The sequence below is a fragment of the Calidris pugnax genome, unplaced genomic scaffold (genome assembly GCF_001431845.1).
Source record: "Calidris pugnax isolate Ruff unplaced genomic scaffold, ASM143184v1 scaffold70, whole genome shotgun sequence".
In the NCBI taxonomy this organism is placed as follows: Eukaryota; Metazoa; Chordata; class Aves; order Charadriiformes; family Scolopacidae; genus Calidris; species Calidris pugnax.
The window spans coordinates 17076609-17096497 of record NW_015090862.1 but is presented as its reverse complement, the minus strand read 5'-3'; the positions used below and the strand labels follow the sequence as shown (position 1 = coordinate 17096497).

Here is a 19889-nt window from a genome sequence, read left to right as displayed (position 1 = left end):
CAACCCCGCAAGGGACACGGAGAGAACAGTGGTGGCCCAGGGTTACATCTAAGGAACTCAAACCGCATCCAGCGAGGAGTGACCTCTGAGGGCAGCTTCTTACCTTGACACCTGGACAGGGCAAAGTCAGGCCACGGCATTCCTGCCAGTCGTGTTTCCATCTGAAAGTGTGATGCCGGAGACATAAGAGACGTTTTCACTGCAGAAAACCGAGATATTCCAAGCCATGTTTCAAAGCTGTATTTCTCAATTTGAAATATTATATCAAAATAAATTTATTTGAAGTGTCAAAAGACAGATGTTTCAGAATAAAACAGTAGACTAAGATCTGACACTAAAATGTTTTCCAATGCAGTGTTTCCAAACCAATTTTTTGTCAGAATTTTTATACTCTCCTTCCCCCCGCCACCACTCCTATCCTTGCAAACAGAATTTTTATTTTCCAACCAGGTACTTCCCAAAAGAAAGAGTTTTAAGCAATAAATCAGGTCTTGTTAAATGAATACAAGGATTTAGCTACACATGAGATCTGATCCAGAACACAGCAGGGTGTAAATTCATAAAGAAATAGTTGTCTCTGATTTAAACACCAGGTGTGTGGATGTACTTATTCCCAAATGAAATTAAAGGAATTAAATTCTTTCATAACAAGGCACTTTTATTCTGGAACAGGAGCATCCACATATGAAATTAATCAAGAATAGCTAAAGCCCCAGTAAGGTCTCAGGCTACTGACTGGAAATGAAAACAGTAAATTCATTCTCCCTCTTGCAGCCTCTTGCTACGTAACACACTGGTACCCCCCTGGATGAATGTTCCTGTAAGTAAGGACCAGCCCCAGCGTGTCTGTGAACACCTCATGATACTGCTTCAATGAGATGGACTGGAATCAATATTTTTCATCTCTGCAGCTTGGGGCGGGAGCGCAGGGCTGGGCTGGGATGTCAGACGTCGTGTCACTCGGTGCGGCGGGGAGGGGACGCGGCTCCGCACTGACCTGGAAAGAGATGTCTGGCTGGTAGGTACCAGTTTCCACACCGTTTGAGCTTCCTTGAGGGAAAAAAAGAAAAAAAAAAGGATAGTTAAGGAGAGATTTTCAATTCAAACTTTCTCCCAAATATCCCCCTAAGAATCAGGCGTAAGTTTGGCTGCAGTTTAGACAGAGCTACTGGAGAAATTCAAGCCCCCGTGTTTCATAATGGAGGCTTTAGAGCCAGGATTAGATACTGCTAGATCTGAAAATGTGATACGAAGTACTGATTTAATATAAATGAATCCATTAATTTAAGTTAGATATCCTCTATTCATCTGCAGCCAGAACAGAATGCATATTTGGGATCTAGAAAATTTTACAGAAATACATTCAGGTGCTTTTGCCCGCAGAAGAACAAGCCTGTTCTTTGTCACTGCACAGGTAACACACTGCTTTAATATCACCCAAAATTAGGCACCATACAAGAGCCTGTGTACTGCCTAGAGAATGGAGCAACACTTCCAATTCAGGAGTAAGGACCAAGAGAGGAAAGAAAGACTGTTATTTGCAACTGTACAGGAAAAGAAACACAAGAGGTACTGAATGGTGAGAGCAATGAGTGTATCACTAGAAGTATGAAATCAATCTTAATTCTACAAAGACATAAGATACAAACTAACTCCCTATCATGGCAGTTACTCAGTTTTTATAGAAACAAACAGCAAGGTGTGAATATACAGAATAATTAATCCTGGTATTTATAAACATGAGGTTCTCCACTGCCTGGAAAACTCGCTGCTTTTAATCCTACTTTAAAAGGAGCACTTACCTAGAATTCACATAGGAGACCTTGCCGAGGTCTCTCCAAGCCCTATTCCAAGGTAGGCTTTCTGCAGAGAGTTAAAGCTGGTTTTCGTGGTAATTCTTCTGTTCATGTATCATCCACATTGATTTGGCTTTTTGCAGAATGAAATCAGAGAGCCAACAGAGACGGGGCAGAAGCAAAGGCAGCCAAATTCAAGTCCATGCTCAGACTGTCTCAAAACTTCAGTGCCAGCGAAGCAATCCCAGATATCACAAACTGACCCAAGAATATTCAGCTTGGTTCTTCTAATTGCTTTAACAATAGAAATCAATGTTTAAAACTCTAAAGTATAAAGGAAACAGAATAAGATTGATATTAAAGCTACAACTGCAGAATTATAGGAGCCAGAAAGTGGATCAACGAAAGCAGAACGGGGCATATTCAATACCACCATTAGTTAATACTTGCCCCTAGAAGGAACATTGGTTATTTTTTTTAATATATTTTTTCATAAGATCTAGGCAACGTCACCAGTATCTTCAGACCATATCTCCATTTTATCATGGATTATGTGCCCTAGTTGTTTCTCATTCTCAAACAAGACATTAGCCTTCCAGTGGACCTTACCTGCACCAAACTGGAATTTTACAATCCATTTTCTGCTTTCTTACTAGGATGGCTTGGTTTGCAGTTATAAAAGTGCACTTAGAGAACATCCATAGCGCCAATCAATAAACAAACACAGTATTGCATTTCACATTACAAGAGAGCTTTCTCAATTGATCTGAAGAAAAAAAAAAATAAACGAAGCCTCGTAACTTGACGAGGTTCAATGGCAGCAGAACACCTTCCAGGCACTGGTCCTCACACCGCGGTTGCAGTCATATTTAGCAACAGAACAGCCATCCATGACTGACAGGTTTCTCTGACAGAAAGAGCCAGTCAATATTTACATTCCTCATGAACATAAAAAAAAAGCATCAGGGTACTTGAGAAATTAGGCCTTGATTGCCACTTGGAAGGCATCATCAGAAAGTCAAATCACTTCAGCACCTCCAACAACAGAACTGCTTTCATTCTTGAGACTCAAGATCTCTCACAGATGTGTCAAGGTCTTTTGCCTGGGAGCGGGAGATGTCTGAAGGGCATAATGGGTGCTGAAAAAAGCACGCTATGAGGGTTTTATTATTTAAAATGTCAAAAGATAATGAAAGCGTTTGGCCAACTCTTGCTCTCTTTCTTGCTGAAGTAGCAGACAGAAATCCAATAGTTATAAATGTCCGCTCCCAGGCTCCTGAGCAAGCTCCAGGGAATACTGGTAGGACTCCTCAGTGCAGAATAGGGGGCTCTGCTGTAATATTAAGTGATCACTGAAGGTGGGGGGGGGGATGCAGATGCAGTAGTTCAATTCGGCTCTCAAGTTCCCCAAATGTCACCACATAGAACAGCCCTAAATCTTGGCTCAGAAGTCACAAAACATCCAGTGCCTTTTCCAAGTGAGATCTCAGCTCCTCTCATTTCCTGCATACAATAGCATTATTCAGCCACTGAAGTTTCCACTTAGCTTGCATTTATGCCAAGTACTTTTAATTGCAAAGGAAAAGGATGTTAAGCTCTCCCATTTGTTTTTTTCTAATTCATAAGGGACAGAGCAGCGGCTGGTAAAAGTTATAGGTTAAGGTTTGTTCTCCCCTCTGCCATCTCACTTATTAAGGGGCTCGCATCCTCCTCCTGCTGCCTCACAAACAGAGGTTACCTGCCTTGCGAGGGTAGGAAGATTTATGTTGTCATTTGTAAAACACCAAAAAGGCAAGTCATAGTAAACTTACAAGCAAACAAGCTTCAGGGAAGTCTGAATGGTTTCTAAACCCTTGAAGGTACCCATTATAACTGATGGTCAGAGTCACCTTCACCAACACAGGTCTCGTGTAAGAATGGCTTTGCCAGTATTCACCCAACACACGTACGAAAACCCAGACAGCATCCAACTCCAAGAACTTATCAGAACAGACACAGAGCAGCAGCTTTGACTGAAGCAAAATGCTGCACAGCAAAGAGTGAAATAACTGGGAAAACAGATGCTTAATTTCTACTTATTTTTGGCAACGTTGTTTCTATGATATCTGTTAGATGAGGGGAAAAAAAGTTGCTGAATGCTGCTTATGAAGCACAGCCACATCTATGGACTATCAGGGTGGCACTCAGCACAGCCCTACTGAAAGTAATTTTTCTTTTGATCAATCCATAGAAGGGTCTAAACTAACGTTTCCATATGGGTTTTGTTCCTGTTATGCAAGATCTGGTGAACTACATGCCTGAGACAAAGGGATTAAGTGAAGTCAAGTGGTGGTTTTGGGCTTGGCAGTGTTTAAAGAGGTGTCTTCACCCCACCTCTTCAGCCTTGGGACAAGAGACTTAGATGAGCTAATTACTATGCAAATGAACTGAAATGTAAATTAAATGCTACATCCTAACATAGCTTAATAGCCCCAGGAGCACAAATTCAGTTAACTTTAATGGACGGTAATTCTATCCAAAAATATAGTTTATTAACAAGCATATACAATAAATTGCACCACTAACTTTAAATAAAACATCTAGCAAGCTCACCTTCACACTAACTGACACGTGGTTAATACAGAGCAAAAAAGCAATACACAGGTGCTTTCAACAGACATAGAACGAACTCGGTTGCAATCGAAGTTCAAGTTGTAATCCAAAGGAGGACACATAAAAGCAAAAGCAATGAAGACTTCACATGAACCTTGCCATTTCTTTCCAACAGACCTTTGGTCTCTTACAAAATAGGTCTGTGATACAAAAAGTTATAAAAACTCTGGATTCAATTTACCCAGCCTCCTCCATCACAAGTTAACTATAACATTTTGCAACAACGTGAGTAGTATTAAGAGGGAGGTAAGAGGCAAAGATACGTTAAATTCAGCTGCAGACAGAAAGGCTGCCGGGCAGCAGACGTGGACTTCAGCATCATTGTCCCAGTTTTTGCAAGAAACACAAATATGGTAAAACACATTCTTTTTCTCTCATCAATTAAAACTTGATCCAAGCTCCACTGACATCCAGGCAAAAGTTCTTCTGTTATCAGTGGTACCCTGATGGGGTCTGCAGTGGCCTTCAAAGTCATCCTCTCTAGTGAAAGGTTTGTCACTCCCCAGTCTTCAACTTGGCTGTGATGTCAGTAAAACCTGACACGCTGTTACCACATGGGTGTTCCCTTCATGCCAGAAAAAGGGATTCAGCAGAATTTGATATATAAGAATTGAAGCCAACTTGGCAATAAACAGCTCCGCTCCGCTCAGTGTAAGATCTTAACCTCACCGCAACGAAGTAAATAGAAGGTTTGTAATGAACTTCAGTGAGAGCCCAAGAGAAATATCAGGCCAAAAGAAAAAAAAAGAAACCCACAATTCTTGATATTAGATCTTGTTCTTTGCAGAGGAAAGGACATTTGTATTTCTGATCCTCCAGGGGAGTAACAGGAAGGATCTTGTTCTTTGCAGAGGAAAGGACATTTATATTTCTGATCCTCCAGGAGAGTAACAGGAAGGTTCCCAAGAAGAGTGCTCCAAATCTAACAGTGTCCACAGTAAAACCACTTTGGTATATTTAAGTGAAGCCAGAGATTCCTGTTTTCTTTGTGTTGTATCTATAAGCACTAGGGTCCCACTTCTATTAACAAGGTGCCTGTTATCACAGCATCCACAAAAATTATGCCTGTGCTCCCTAATCACATTAGGAGTTAATCTTTACTCAGAAAAACTCTTGAGCAATATCAACGGGTTAAAGCCTTATTCTCTCATTTCTCTCCTGCACCTTTCCCTTTATAACGCCTAGAAAAAAACCACAGAAACTTTGTCCTGCTCCCCCCCTAAGCGAAATGTTAAGATCTACTTTTATGACAAAAAAACCTTGAAAAATGGTCATCTTTTTTCAACTGGTGGAACCAGACTTTTTTTGCAGTTTAAGGAAAATTTAGCTCAATGTGAACTAACCCGAAGAGCAAGTAATCAAAAATTACCTAGAAATATATGCATTAAAAAGAAGTCCAAGTATTGTGACACCTCCTATTGAAAAACAAGTGATGCACAGTTCAATCAGCAACAAGCACCCTCTCTCCTCTGGAACTCGCACAGCTGGCTCCCATGTTCACTGGTTATGAAATACTCTTACAGTAGAACAACTTTAGAAAAATTTGGACAAGTGAGAATGGAGTTATTTTAATCTAGAACAATATCACCCAAAGATACAGATGAATACAAACACTGTTCGTATAAAAAAAAACATCAGAGAAACATGAATTTAAGCTGCATTTTCAGTCTATATATTGGCTTCCCTCTTCCTCGTTTTACAAAAATAGGGTATGACATTTCAGCTTCAATTGCGTGTTTAAGTCATTTATTCATTGAACATTCCATTCTTGAAATATCATCTATTAAAATGTTAGTTAAGATTCATCCTGCTTATGGAACAGACTAAATTTCTTCTGAACTGCACTTGTAGACAATAATAAAGAGATTGATAAGAACTCAATAAAAATAATTAGATTATGGGAAGAAGAAAGAAAATAAAAAATAAATAATAATACAAAACTCAAGCTCCACTCTTACCATCAGACTCTTAATAAAACAAATGTCAATGTCTTTAGCTGATCAAGAGAATTAACCCCAAAACAACTTTTACAGCTTGAATTCAGAAATAAACTGTGTTTTGAAGTCTGTAAGTTGCTATAAAAAGAGGACAAAAGCTTCCAACAAAACATCTCCTTCAAAGACAGAGGAAGCCACAGTAAAAATAATACTGAAAATTCCTGATCAGAGTATTGTATCAAAATATCACTATTTGTAACACTACCATAGTTTTCTTATCCATTAAAAAAATGGATTCTGTACTACACTCACACATTTCTGATATAGGTGTAATTGTACCTGGACAATTTACATCTCAACTGCCTAGTACTGAAGAGAAAGAAAAAAAGCTGACGATTCATTTTGCTGCTTCAGCTACAAACCCCGCTGGGTGGGAAGGCCTGTTGGGGATACCAACATTGAAAAAAAAAAAATAATAATAAAAAAAAAAAATCAGTGAAATGACAGAAACCCAATAGTATAAAGCCTGCTTGGACATGGCTCTTTCCCCTACTGCAAAGCAGATTTAATAAATGGGATTTATTTTAGAAAGTTTCACAATTCTTAAACAGTAGATGATACTTGCATTCCTGAAGGATTAAGTTCTACATTTCTTGATGCTAATTCAACTCTCTAAAACCAACCCGATAAAACCAGCAAAGGTTTTACAAGTAACATGCACAACCTAAAAATTCTACCGTCAAAAACTGCCTTTTTGGTACTCTCTTAAGCTCTTAAGATACTCTATTTATTGAAGAAATGCCAGGAAGCCTGCAGTGGGAACAACTGCTTCTTTGGCAAAAGGAAAACATTTTAATGCCTCCTCCCTTCAAAGTATGCACACCTCACCACAACATATGTTAATATACTACCAAATAAGTCTCTTTATCTTGCCATTTTTATAACAAACTGTTTCATTCATATTTATTTCAGCTTGTAACTACCTACTGCACAGAGTAGCACACTGTGCTAAATCAACAAGTAGCTTATACCCAAGAAATAGAAAGTAAAAAAAAAAAAAAGAACACATCGTATTAAAAAATAATTATATATTCCAAAAACAAGTCAAGTGGGGCTAATTTTGTATATATTTTTGTATATATTATATATTCAGGGTAAAATTAAAATTTAAGTTGTGCAGACATTTTGGGCCTTTTTTTTCTACCCTTTGTCCTTTACTTAAAATTAACAAGGTCTAACAAAAAAAAGATTCCCACAAATATGATAGTGAGTGAAAATTTGTGCTAAATCTGCCATTAATATACGAAAACAAATGTTAGAGCCCTTCTGTGAAGATCTCTATGTATGCATATATACCTGTAAGAAGGAGACACACAGACCTCCCCCCGGCATTTCCAGCCTTCTCCGAGGTTAACACAGTCCACTGACACACGTTCACAAATCAGCCAAATGCTGAATCTAGAAAAAGATGAAAACCAAGTCTTTGCAGACCTCTGGTCTGCAATTGTAAAAATATAAAATAAATATAGATAAATATTTACTATCATATTAGTAGGGTGTTTTGGTTTTTTCAAGTGAAATTTGTACTTAAAAGTTACCTTCTTCCTGAAGAACTCAAAGAAGCAAAAGGGGAAGTGTTTTTGAAAATAAAAAAACTCAAGCAGTGAAAATAAAGAAAACACACCCTCAAACAGGCTGGAGCAAGACCCCTCACTGCAGCCATCAGTACCAGCCTTCCTTACTGAAACAGCATCTTTAATCTCCAGACATCCTAGTTACTCCAATTAAATCACTGTGCCTCCTAATGATACCAGAAAGAAATATCTGCTTTTAATATGTGGATTTAAATAGCACAGTTAACTGTCCAAGACCTGGTATGTAACTGGGATAACTCTGCTAGGGAAAATATTATGAGGGGGAGAAAATAAAGCTAAATTCCATGGGAAAGTCACTGGGATCCTCTATGGTTTCTGTAGGTTAGATTTATATACCTGAATCCAGCTGTAGAGGGGATGAGGATAGGCAGTGGGGTAATATGTAAAACCTGGTTTGCCATAACTGGACCTTTTCATTTTTATGAAATCTGCCTCGAATGATGCAAGGGCTGAACCTGAAGACACCCACATCTGAAAAACACTGGAAATCCTGAAGTCAGAGCTTGCGAATTTGTTTGGTTTGTACGCTGTCTTGGAGGAGAGAGAAGTTAATACTTTTAAAAGCTTGGTATTTACACTTCCGAGAAGTTTCTGCAGTTCATCCCAATTCGATAGGGCAGGATTTAAGTGCCTCTTAGTGTTCCCAACTGGGCACTTCTGCTGCTTTGGCACAGGCGCACACACACAGTATTCCAGTACCAACGGGATACAACGTCGAATGCAGCTTTAAACTGGCAGCACTCCTGAGTAGTTTTAAATGTTTATCAACTCAGTAGGTCAAAAGTCTGCAGACACTGGGTGGAGCAGCAGTATGCCACAAAACTAACAGTTGTCCTCCTAGAAGAAAAAATAAAAAAGGGGGTGGGTGGGTAGCGGGGGGAGGGAGGGAAACAGTTGTCAGTAAAGATTAAAGCTCCTGGCCCCGTTCCACAGCAGACAATATGCGGGATTGTAAAAGACAGGATTAGCAGATCCCAACACTTGAGAAGAAAGAAGGCTCATTTGCTCTATGTAAGTGGCTGACACAAAGGCAGGGAAACACTGCAGGGGTTCTCAAAAACCTTGCTGGTTTCTTATGTGCTGGGTTGAAAGCAGCAGCATGTGGTTTTTCTCTCTGCGGAGGGTGCGGCTGGGTGTTATAGCCAGTAGGTTTAACAGCTAGAAGGGAAATAGCTGGGTAATTCTCTGCTTCACCTTTGCCCGTGTGTTTCTTAAGTTACTGCTTGTAGGCATGAAATAACTCAAGTCCAGTGTCCTCCTTTGGTTCGGCCGAGTGAACAAACTGGGCCCCCATCTTCAGAAAGGCCCATGGAGGGGCAGTGCTGTCACACTGTGCCAGGGAGGACAGCAGGGGTGGCAAGATGAAAGCGTGATACTAGCCTCACCGTGCTCAGGGTGACCCTCCTCCTGCCCCTGCCATGGCAGGGACCTACATAGCTGCTTTCAAAACGTTAAGATCTGGTTTTCACTAACCCAGAAATCACACTTTTCCCGGTGCTCGTGTCATCTGTGCTTTTTCAGATACAAAATCCAGTTCAACACCTCACTATCCTTTCCTATCAGAGGATACAGAATGGGAGGCAGAAGTTCAGACAGAAGTTACTGGCATGGATGTGGCATGTGCTAATCAGTGCTGTTCAGAGGCTCCGGATCCCTGCCCCGTGTGCTTTATTGGTCACTGTAAGCTCTTTAGAACACAAACCCTGTCCTTCACATCCTTCCAAACCAGCTATCACACCTCTACAATTCCACATAATCTTACCATGTCAAGTGCAAGAGCTACAGAGATCAGGATGACAGGCTGCCCTGTTTAGATCTCATTTTCTGGGGATTCACATCAAATGTCAGCTACTTAAGACTGTATTTATTATGGCATTTTGCAGATCACAGTACATTCTTAAGGCAGGGAATGCTAACCATTTTTTGCATGCAGAAATAAATATTTTCAATTAACGTATTTTAGAATATTAATATAGTGTTCTTGCAAAATAGCCTTCAAGTATGTTTATGGGTCGTAACTTTAATAATTCCTAAAGGTGTTTACTTACATGTGTATCATCTCATAACTTTAAGTTCCACAATGAGCAACACTTAGCAATTAGAAAGTAGAGCTCTCTACTCTAGTCCAAACTCTCCCATTGCTGGATTGTAACAGATAATATAAGGATTTAGTGATCAGCAAGTAGTTTTCCATCTCTTTCTTAGAAAATTAAATTGTTCTAATGGAGCTCAATGCTTGAAAAAAAACTACTTTATAGCATGATTATAACATTTTATACCACCCTGAATATAATGACTGTTACATGGAAGCAATTTATTTAACTCAACATGAAATGCATTGAATTTCAACACACAGCTGAAATGTAACAGAATGGCAAGTTGAAGAATGCAATCTCTACTAGCAGATCTTTCCAAGAAAGATGACTTTTCCAAAATAGCATTTATGCTGCCTTCTGGCTGCTGTCCAGATCTGGCATACCTAAGTTGTTTTCATTTCTTAACATTGAATTGCTTACAAATCAGATACCTCTTATGCCACAAACTCACAGGAAAATAACCTGTGGTACAACTGTGGATAACAGGTACCATCAACCTGAATCAGCAGTTAGTGTCCTCTTTTTTCTTAGTTAAGTCCCTATTGAAAAGCAGTTTCTTATTTTTATGGAAGATAACTACCAAGTCAATGGATTTCAGCAGGACAAGAACTAATTGGCATTCTTGTGCATTTTATACCAACAAGTAATTTCAGAAACTTCAGAAATTTCAAGTAATTTCCTTTTTAAAGCACCTTTCTTTTCTGCTCCCCACCTTTAAGCAGATGCTTTGTAACTAATGGCTTGACGTGAATTCTCTACAAAGAACCTGAGCATCACATATGCTTAACTCCAAGTGACTTTTCTTTAAACCTTATTTATTAAGTTTCAAACAGTACTGTAGTTTTGTCCAAGTAGAACCATTTTAAGTTTCTCTGATGATACTTTTCCATTGCAGAAAGTGGATTTGTGATATTATGGCTCATGGTGTGACACAGTGTCAGATCAGACTAACATGGATTAGGGAAAAATGATCAGTGCTCATCTTAAAGATAATATAAATCTTTATCTACATGAGGGCAATATTCCCTGAACCATATCCCAGTTTTGAGTCCCTTCTATGACTGTATGTCCAGCAAGTCAGGAAGTCTGTGTAGGCTTGTCTACTTGACTTATCAATCCTGTAGACACACTCACATCTGCTACAGCCATAAAAAGTGAAATATTTTTAAAAAGATGCATTTCTATGAAACTTGTGTTACAATGCAGAATGTTCCCATGTCATATCCTAATTTAATTAGTGTGGAAATTAAAACAAGAATATTTTACTGCAGAACATTTTAATGTTCTTTGGCTTTGCAGCTTTTTTCTGCCTTTAATCCTACAGCACTTTTATTTGGTGGTGGCATTTTCCTGAAGCTGGGGTTGAGACCATCAGGGGAAGATATTGGTGTTCGGTGATGCTTCCCTCCCAAGGCCCAGAGCGCCATGCACGTGCTGGACCATCACAAACAAGCAAATCCCATCACATCAGAACCCTTCACTATCTTAACAGCAGTCTGAAACAGGCCAGTGTGATAGCCCTTGTTAAACAGTCTAACAGCAGAATGCTGGTTGTCTTGCAAATAAAAGATTTACAACTTTTATATGCAATCACAGAACAGGGGCTTTAGATCTGAAAGGCTGCTAAGTTAAAAAAAAATAAAATTCCTTAAGACCATGCTTTGTTCCATAAGGTGTTTTTCTTCCTAAATGAAACCCCAGTGTAATTTCCTGTATAATTACCCTTGATGCAATCCTGCCATTGGAGTTTCCCTCAAGGGAAAGAGCTTTGGGTAGACAATGGTAAACATAGGCTGGCTGCAGCGGTGGCAGTGTCCCAAGGGACAGTGCAGCAATTCCAACAGGCTTTTGGGTAGTGAGATTGGAGTCAGAAAGTTCAAATCTAGAGAAGAAAAGAAACAAAAAAAAGCTTGTAACAAAACAATTGCATGATCAAGTCAAACACAGCAAGCATGATCCGTGAACAATTAAGCAAATCAGCTGTCAAACATTCTTAAGACTTTGTGAAAAGAACAGCAAGGTAACACAAATTACCACAATTAGGGAGGGGAACATGGTGCTTTCCACGTATAAACTCAAAAAGTTGAAGTTAAATGTATAAATTGAGCCTCTGTTGGCATAAGATTAACTGGGTCCAAATACCCAGGTGAAAATACTATAGCTCAAGCACATAATAAAAACTTGTAATATATCATAAAGCATTTTTAGACACAAAGATGATTTAGACAAGTGTTTAATAATTAATAATGATGTAAAATTCTGAAAAGGACATCACTAGTATTTTACTAAAATATTTCAGCAACCAATCTGGCAGGATAGCTAACTAAGCTCACTAAAATAAGCCCATACTCCACCATCAGCAAAAAGGGATCTGAAGTATTTAGAATTACTTGAAATACCATCCAGCCCAGCATAATTCTCACAGGTCCAAGCAAAGAGACCACTCTAAAAAGATCAATACATTTATAATCTCTTAAGTGTGCCCCCACAGCATTCAAGATGCCATCACTTCCACCAAAAGGGACGCCAGGGTCATTTCATGGGAAAGAGCAATCATTTTCTCAGGCTTGGCCCGAGCCACGTAGTGTTTTATAAATTAAAACCAACTTGCTAATCTCCATCTAGAAACTGAGCGACAGCCAAGACAGGTGAATGAGTTTAGGTGCTGAGTAATCAAGACAAGATGCAGTACCTGATAAATCAGTTTAGCGATATCACACCAGTGTCAGCTTTCAAACACTGTAAGGATTAACCCCACACACAATGTACCACAACAGCCTCAACTGAGAGGACGGGCATGACGAACAGAACGTTTGCGTCAGAAAGAAAAGGTCACATTCTGGAGCCAAGCAAAGATTGAGGAGAAGTAGTCCAGTCACTTCTGTCATGCTTACCTAGCAGCCGCCAAGTATTTAACAGCACCCTTGAAACTGCAAATTTAGGCAAGGATAGATCAAATCTGCTGCTTTAATCATACGTGCCACCTGCTTCCCCAGCACACCATTATCTTCCACCTGTCTGAACTCTGCATTGCTCCTGCCTCACTGAAATGTGGGTGTCAGCAGTGGTAATGCACGTAGTCTTTAATAAGGTCACTCAGAATGAGAATACATAGGTGTGTGCGTGTGTATGTGTATATATATAAAAATATGGAAAGCCTACACAGTGCAGTGTAGCAAACCAGAAGTAGGCAAGACTGTTAAATAATGTTTCACCATCTTCTTCAGGTTCTGCACCTTGGCTGTAACCAGATATAATCCTCACAGACTTGTATAAACCATCTACAAACCATTTCTCAAACTGATTTTGCAATGGTGTCTTGCTGTTCCTAAACCAAACTTCACCAATGTCTTCAGGAACCACATTCACAGTCCTATTCCAGAACTTATTGCGTTTCACCATCTTCTTCAGGTTCTGCACCTTGGCTGTAACCAGATATAATCCTCACAGACTTGTATAAACCATCTACAAACCATTTCTCAAACTGATTTTGCAATGGTGTCTTGCTGTTCCCAAACCAAACTTCACCAATGTCTTCAGGAACCACATTCACAGAGTCCTATTCCAGAACTTACTGTGCAAGTCACAACTGGGTGAGAAAAGTAGTTACTGATGATCATGTACCTTATGTTCTCAAACTCCTTTTCAAAGACTAGAATTTTGCAAAGCAAAACAAAAACAGCATCCATCATTGTGCGATTTTGGTGATACTGTACAACTAAAAACCTCCCTTTTTCCCTCCATGTGCAAAAATATAAAAAATACACAATCTCAAACCGGTCAATTAATGTGTTCTCTGCACCAGTAAATACATTCTCCACAAAGTTGTTTACTATGAACACAGGCTTGAATGTTTATCCCACCCCTCAACATGAAGCCTCTTCCCTTCAGTGTATTCGCTGCTGAGCTCCTCATACACTGTTCCTGGCAAAGCAGTAGTTCAGCAGTTCCCATTTCCTCCAGAGCCCATGGCACAGGTGACCCCTTACCAAAACCCTCTAATTTTCCCATTGTAACTCTCTACCCTTCTGCTTTCTGCTTTCACCTCTAAACCCGACAAATTCCCAAGATGCCGTGAATAGGGAAGAGTCACAACCCATCTAAATCTGGCAAAATCTGATTCTGCAGGTTCTCATCGGATATTGCTAACTCATGTGACTGCACGATGCATAACCAGATGAGCCAAAGGCCACTTTACAAGCAAAGAGCCTGAATTGGGGCAGAACTAAAACAGCTCAGCTGTCACGTTGTACTGAAATGGCCAAGGGCTGCTCGCATTTCTTTTGCCTTATGTAGAACAGCTCTGCCAGTTTAGGAGTGTGCTGCCTGGCAAGAAGTTGCATTGCTGGCTGATGCATCTCATCTTGCCTCAGGAACTGTATTTCTCATCTCCTATTTCCATTAAAGAGTTGCTCCTACAAAAAGCGTCCTTCTTTATACTGTCCTCAAGAAAGAAACTATTTGTAAGCACCACTAGACCTTCGAAATAGTCTTTTTTTTTATATTGTACTTTTTTGTTCTAATACAACCTTTCAAATGTAATTTGATTAAATAAAACATTTAAAATATTAATCCTTGCCCAGCTCTTTGAAGAGCTATTTGAAACGTTCCTATCACTGCCAGAAAAGCACTTCCACTCTCCCTGTAATCTGAAGAATGCAGAAATATCATACCTTTTAAAAACCTGTAGTAGGTGTTATAGAGGGTCCTCATGGCCAGTTCTTGCAAAGGCAGCACATGATCTGTTTCTGTCCCTATAGATTTCACCTCTGCTGGCAGGAACACCGTTAACTGGCCCGATGAGAAAGAAAGCAGTTTCACCTCTGAAACTTGAATCGGAGAACCACAACTAGAAGGACACAAGACATTTATGAAGTGGTTAGGAAAAGGAAGGACACAAGACATTTATGAAGTGGTTAGAAAAAAAAACAAACAACCAAACAATAAAAGTAACTTTATGGGGGAAACCCAGATGACCAACCCAAAGTATCCTGTTCTTCAGCACAGCACCCTTCAAGGATTCCTTGCAGAGTGCAATACATGTTGGGGGTGGACTGGATGACCTTGGGTCCCCTCCAACCCAAGCTATTCTATGATTTTATGTTGACACACATTTTCTATAGATTCCCACCTTCTGTGACGTGCTAGTCATGGGAGAGCGGGAGGTCCTTACTTATCAAGTAACATTCAAAAGCTGGAGAACTGAGAACACAATCCCAAGGAGGTGAAGCAAGTGCACTTTGTGGCCCTTACTTTGCCAACGTGCTAATCTCTTTTAGCCTCAGAATGCTATTATTACTAAATGTTTTACATAAAGGAACAGTTTCACACCTAACAGTTGGCCTGCTGTGTCTTGGATGAACCAGTTGAAAATGGTAAAGGACTTCTCAACTATAATACTTGAGGCAAAAGGAACAGTTTCACACCTAACAGTTGGCCTCCTGTGTCTTGGATGAACCAGCTGAAAATGGTAAAGGATTTCTCAACTATAATACTTGAGGCAGCTACAACAACCACCAAAAAAATAAAATAATTTAAGTGCCACTGGGTGATTCTGTACTACACCTTTCCTCACCCAGTTTCCTTCAAAGGTGCAGGGGGGTTAGGTGAAGGAAAAATAAAACCAGCAGCCTAAGCTGTAGTGGGAAGATACCCTAATAAGTCTACTAGCCTTGGCCTTCCCAAATCATTTAAGGAAAGAGAAGGTTATTTGGATCCAAGGAGAGAAACTTAGCTTGTAGTAAAAATAACAACTCTTTACATGATCCCTGTTGCAAGCTATCATACCAAAGAGACACACATAGGAAAATTCTACTAAGAGGTTGGGGAAGTCAACAGGGGAATCGGAATTGTTTATGACAACCTAAATTTGAAGCCAAGAGCAACTTGTTAGGGCCAGTCCTAACAAACGGAACAGAAACACAAATTCGTCAGCCTTCCCAGATATTGGACCTTAAACTGAGGTAACTACACTCAACCTTATCAGATGTGAAAGAAATCTCATAGTACTTCTCTGAGAACAAAGAATCTCATCCCTTCTGATTAAAGGAAACACAGCCCCGAGAAACAAGCGAAAAAGAGCAGCATCAAACAGCAGGTCAATAAGCCTCTTGTTAAATATTTAATACTTTCCCACAAACCATTAATGGGGTTAAAATATAATTGGGAATTCAGAGATCCAATATTCCAACAATCCACTCCCCAGCAATCCATACCCAGTGAGTTAGCTCTCACAACAAATAAATCTATAATGTCGTATTTTCAAGCTGATTAACTGCTCGCCAGCCCAGGGAGAAGTCACACCCATGAACTCACTACAGTTCCTGCAGTTCAGAGCTGGGCTATTTGGTCTACTTTATGTAAAGGGTGAGGCTATTAATGCCTGACCACAACACTGAAAAACAAAGTAAACAAGCAAAACAGACCATCAAGAGGAATAATCTAAGAGATATACACCCTTAAATCAGGATGGATTAGGGAATTAATCTCAACCTGTGGGTAATACTGTGTGTAAGAACAAAGAATTAAAAAAAAAAAACAACCACACAAAATCCATGAAGGTTAAAAAGTGGAAGAGAGGATGGTCTACCTAGCTGCAAAAAAATGGAGCTGCAGAAGAACCCTGGTGAATAAATAAGTGGGGAAAAAAAAAAAAAGTCATGACTGCCTATTGGCTGCTTTCAACAAGACTGACAGATATCTAGCAGGAGACTATGAAATCCAATCTGCAAAAAATAAGATCAAAATTTATTTTGAGTGGTGAGATCATCACCTCTTACATAAAAGACTTTTTCAGTCAGTCTGCCTGCAGGATTCCCAGACAGAGATTCATTACTTACACAATGTAATTTATATTCTATTTTCAGAAATCCAGCTTTATGTTAGTAACAGCAGGATGTCAGATTTTATTCTCCAGTGGACGACCAGACAGAGCACTAAAGCCTGGATCTTCAACTCTCGCCTGACCCAGGAAAACCTTGCATTGGTTACTAATGCTTTCTTGGAAAGAACACAGAAATTCTTCACATGACCATTATTACACAATTTTAACATCACTCAGCACATTATCAAATAAAACCTTTGGTTTCTTAATAATATACATAAGTGCTCTTCCGATGTTGAAAATTTTCCTTAAAAATCATCTGTGATGTTTCCAGATGGTTTCAGAACATAAAAACAACATCTGTTTGGTACACAAATACAAAATAAAAATATTATTTTGATTACTAAAAAAATATTCTTTATTCTTCATTATTAAGGGAAAAAAAATTTTTTTTTTATTCCACTGAAGTACTACAAGAATTAATTTTGTTGCAACACTTGCAACTGTTTTGGTCTCTTCTATACCAGATTTATAATACTCTCCATCAGAGATACTAGCAGCTAACCTCACCAGCTGCGTGTATCTAATGACAGCAAAAAGAATTGGTAATATCTTCACAAAAAGTCAGTGCAAAGATAAAATTATTTTGACTGAGTATAAAAAAAGGACTTAAAAACATTAAAAAAATATAGATATGGTTGTTGAAGATCACCTGAAATAGGCAGGACAGCTGGACCAACCCTGGTGGAACACTTCCTGCATTGTCACTAGTGGTTTTGGTCACAATCAATACAGTTCTGTTATTTTTAGGATCAATTTAATGTCTGTCATACAATTTACAATCAGTTCTGAGAGAACAAAGGCTAGAAATTATTTTTCCAGAAAAACAAAATTAGTAGAAGCTTGAGACTGCACACAGTTCAGCAGAATTATAATCCAACTACAAGTATTTAAATATCACACACCAGCTGACACAGGAATATTAGAAAAACCTTAAAATGCCAAGACTCAGCATCTCGCATATTGCAGTCGAGTGCAGGCTGTAGAGAGGGAATTTATATTTAATGCAAGATTTGCTGAGAGCGAGCATACCAGAAATTTATAATTAGATGGTAATGGAGACAATCCTCTTCTGATCAGTTTTACACCAGTAAGGCTCCATTCATCAGCGGTGCTGATCCTAATTTATGCTGGTGTCAGTACAGAAAGAATTAAGCTAGTGTCCTAGACAAACCACTTTTTTTCTCACATCCTAACCACAAACATGAGACAGGCTGGGATATTTTTAAAATCCACATGTAAAAATATACCTGCCAATCCGTAATTCCTAAAAAAAAATTACTTATTTCAGTCAGTAGGTACCAAGACTATCGAGAAGCCGATACCAGGATGTAAAATGAGTGAAGGAGCTGCATGTGACATTCCAAGGAATGGCCCATACCTTACAGAAACATGAGAACTTACAAACTAAACTTACAACACACTAAAACATGCTTTGTTCATTCTTTAGTTCTGGAAATTCTGCAAAGCCTACATTTTTGGCCCATTTTTAAATACCGGTAGGATTCAGCTTTAGGTCTTATATTATCATTACAAATTCCTTCTGAATAACCAACTGTCTCTCATGGCTTAAAACTAAAATATTGCAAGTCAGCAATTAACACAGAAGACATTACAAAAATAAAACAGAATTGGGAGCTGCAGTAGTACCCTTAAAGTAACATCAGTTCTGAATCAATCACACGCACACACAAACCAGTTTTATCACACAGGGAGAGATTTATGAGAAATTTTACAAGGAACAGGCATGCAAGACATCTGAATTAATTCATACCTACCCACTGCAACCAATGACTTTATTATACAGATACGATGGGAGGCCTTTCAGATGAATATTGTTATCCACATAAACATATTGTAGCTCCCGAGAACGACCTAAATCTGTGTTTAGAAAATAAGAAAAGTTAGAGGGAGAAGGGATGACATAGTGACAATTATAAGCAAAGCAATTCCCTTTCATTTTAAATAAGCTAATCAGACTCAATATAATCAAACATAGATTGCTACTTCTCAGTTGTAAAATTTCAGCCAATGATTTTGTTATGGATAAGCAGAAAAGTTGTTTAGAAAATAGCATTTAAAAATCATTACAACTAAACAAAACCCCTTTTCAGTAGCCCTGAAAATCCTGTTATAAATAATTAAATTTTAACGTTGACAAACTCCGAAGTCAGTTTGAAGAAGCAAAAGGACAATTGATTTCAAGTCCACAGTGCATACTTCAAGTTCATAAGGTCAAACCCGCTTTCATTAACTGCCCTCATGTCACTGAAATCACAGCTTCACTCTCTTTGCTAAAGCCCTAAAGACATAAACAAGAATGTTCTCTGTCCCACTTTTTCTTTTCTTCAAGAAGAGATACTCATTTGATTACATTAGCCATGACCAAAGACAGGCAGTAATCATTCAGAAACAAGTCTGCGTGATGTGGTAAATTACTGAACACCAGAAAATATACAAGAACTAAACTGCAAAATCTCCTGCAACAAAAGTTGTGGCTACAAGTAAATGATCAATACATCTGAAGGTGTGCTTCTTACATTATTTCTGTTAAAATATTCATGGCTGGCAGTCAAAAGAAGCAACTACAGCATGTTTAAGCAATACTTTCACAGACTAGAAATATATTAACATACCTCCAGAAAGAAGCATGTAAGTAGGGAATAATTTCATTTTGTTTAGAAAATTAAAGAGGGAAAATGGAGCAAAATTAAAGGGAAATTTTAGGCTTCTAGGAAGAATTCTCAGAAACAAGAATTTCACTTATCAGCAGGATCTCATCAGTGGGAAAAATGTCTGATACCAAAATAAGTGAAAAACACACTACTGTGAGATGCTTAAAAAGACAAACCAAACAGCGAACTAAAAAG

General features: G+C 38.9%; 1 protein-coding gene across 2 annotated transcripts in view; it reads right to left on the bottom strand.

Moving 5' to 3' along the window:
* Nucleotides 1-350: 350 nt before the first annotated feature.
* Nucleotides 351-19889, bottom strand: part of LRRC28 (leucine rich repeat containing 28) — a 59659-nt gene continuing 40120 nt past the window's right edge. Inside the window, exons 7-12 of one of the 2 annotated variants that reach the window (XR_001412341.1) lie at nucleotides 18798-18900; nucleotides 14810-14985; nucleotides 11859-12018; nucleotides 8377-8877; nucleotides 1803-2090; nucleotides 351-1050 (exon numbers count right to left, since the gene is read on the bottom strand). Coding sequence is in view for 1 of the 2 variants with exons in the window: in XM_014944581.1 (XP_014800067.1) it covers nucleotides 8805-8877; nucleotides 11859-12018; nucleotides 14810-14985; nucleotides 18798-18900 (512 nt within the window). In the remaining variant the exon portion in view is untranslated. Of the gene's footprint in view, nucleotides 1051-1802; nucleotides 2091-5995; nucleotides 8878-11858; nucleotides 12019-14809; nucleotides 14986-18797; nucleotides 18901-19889 lie in introns of those variants that run through there. The other variant, XM_014944581.1, reaches the window with a different exon arrangement.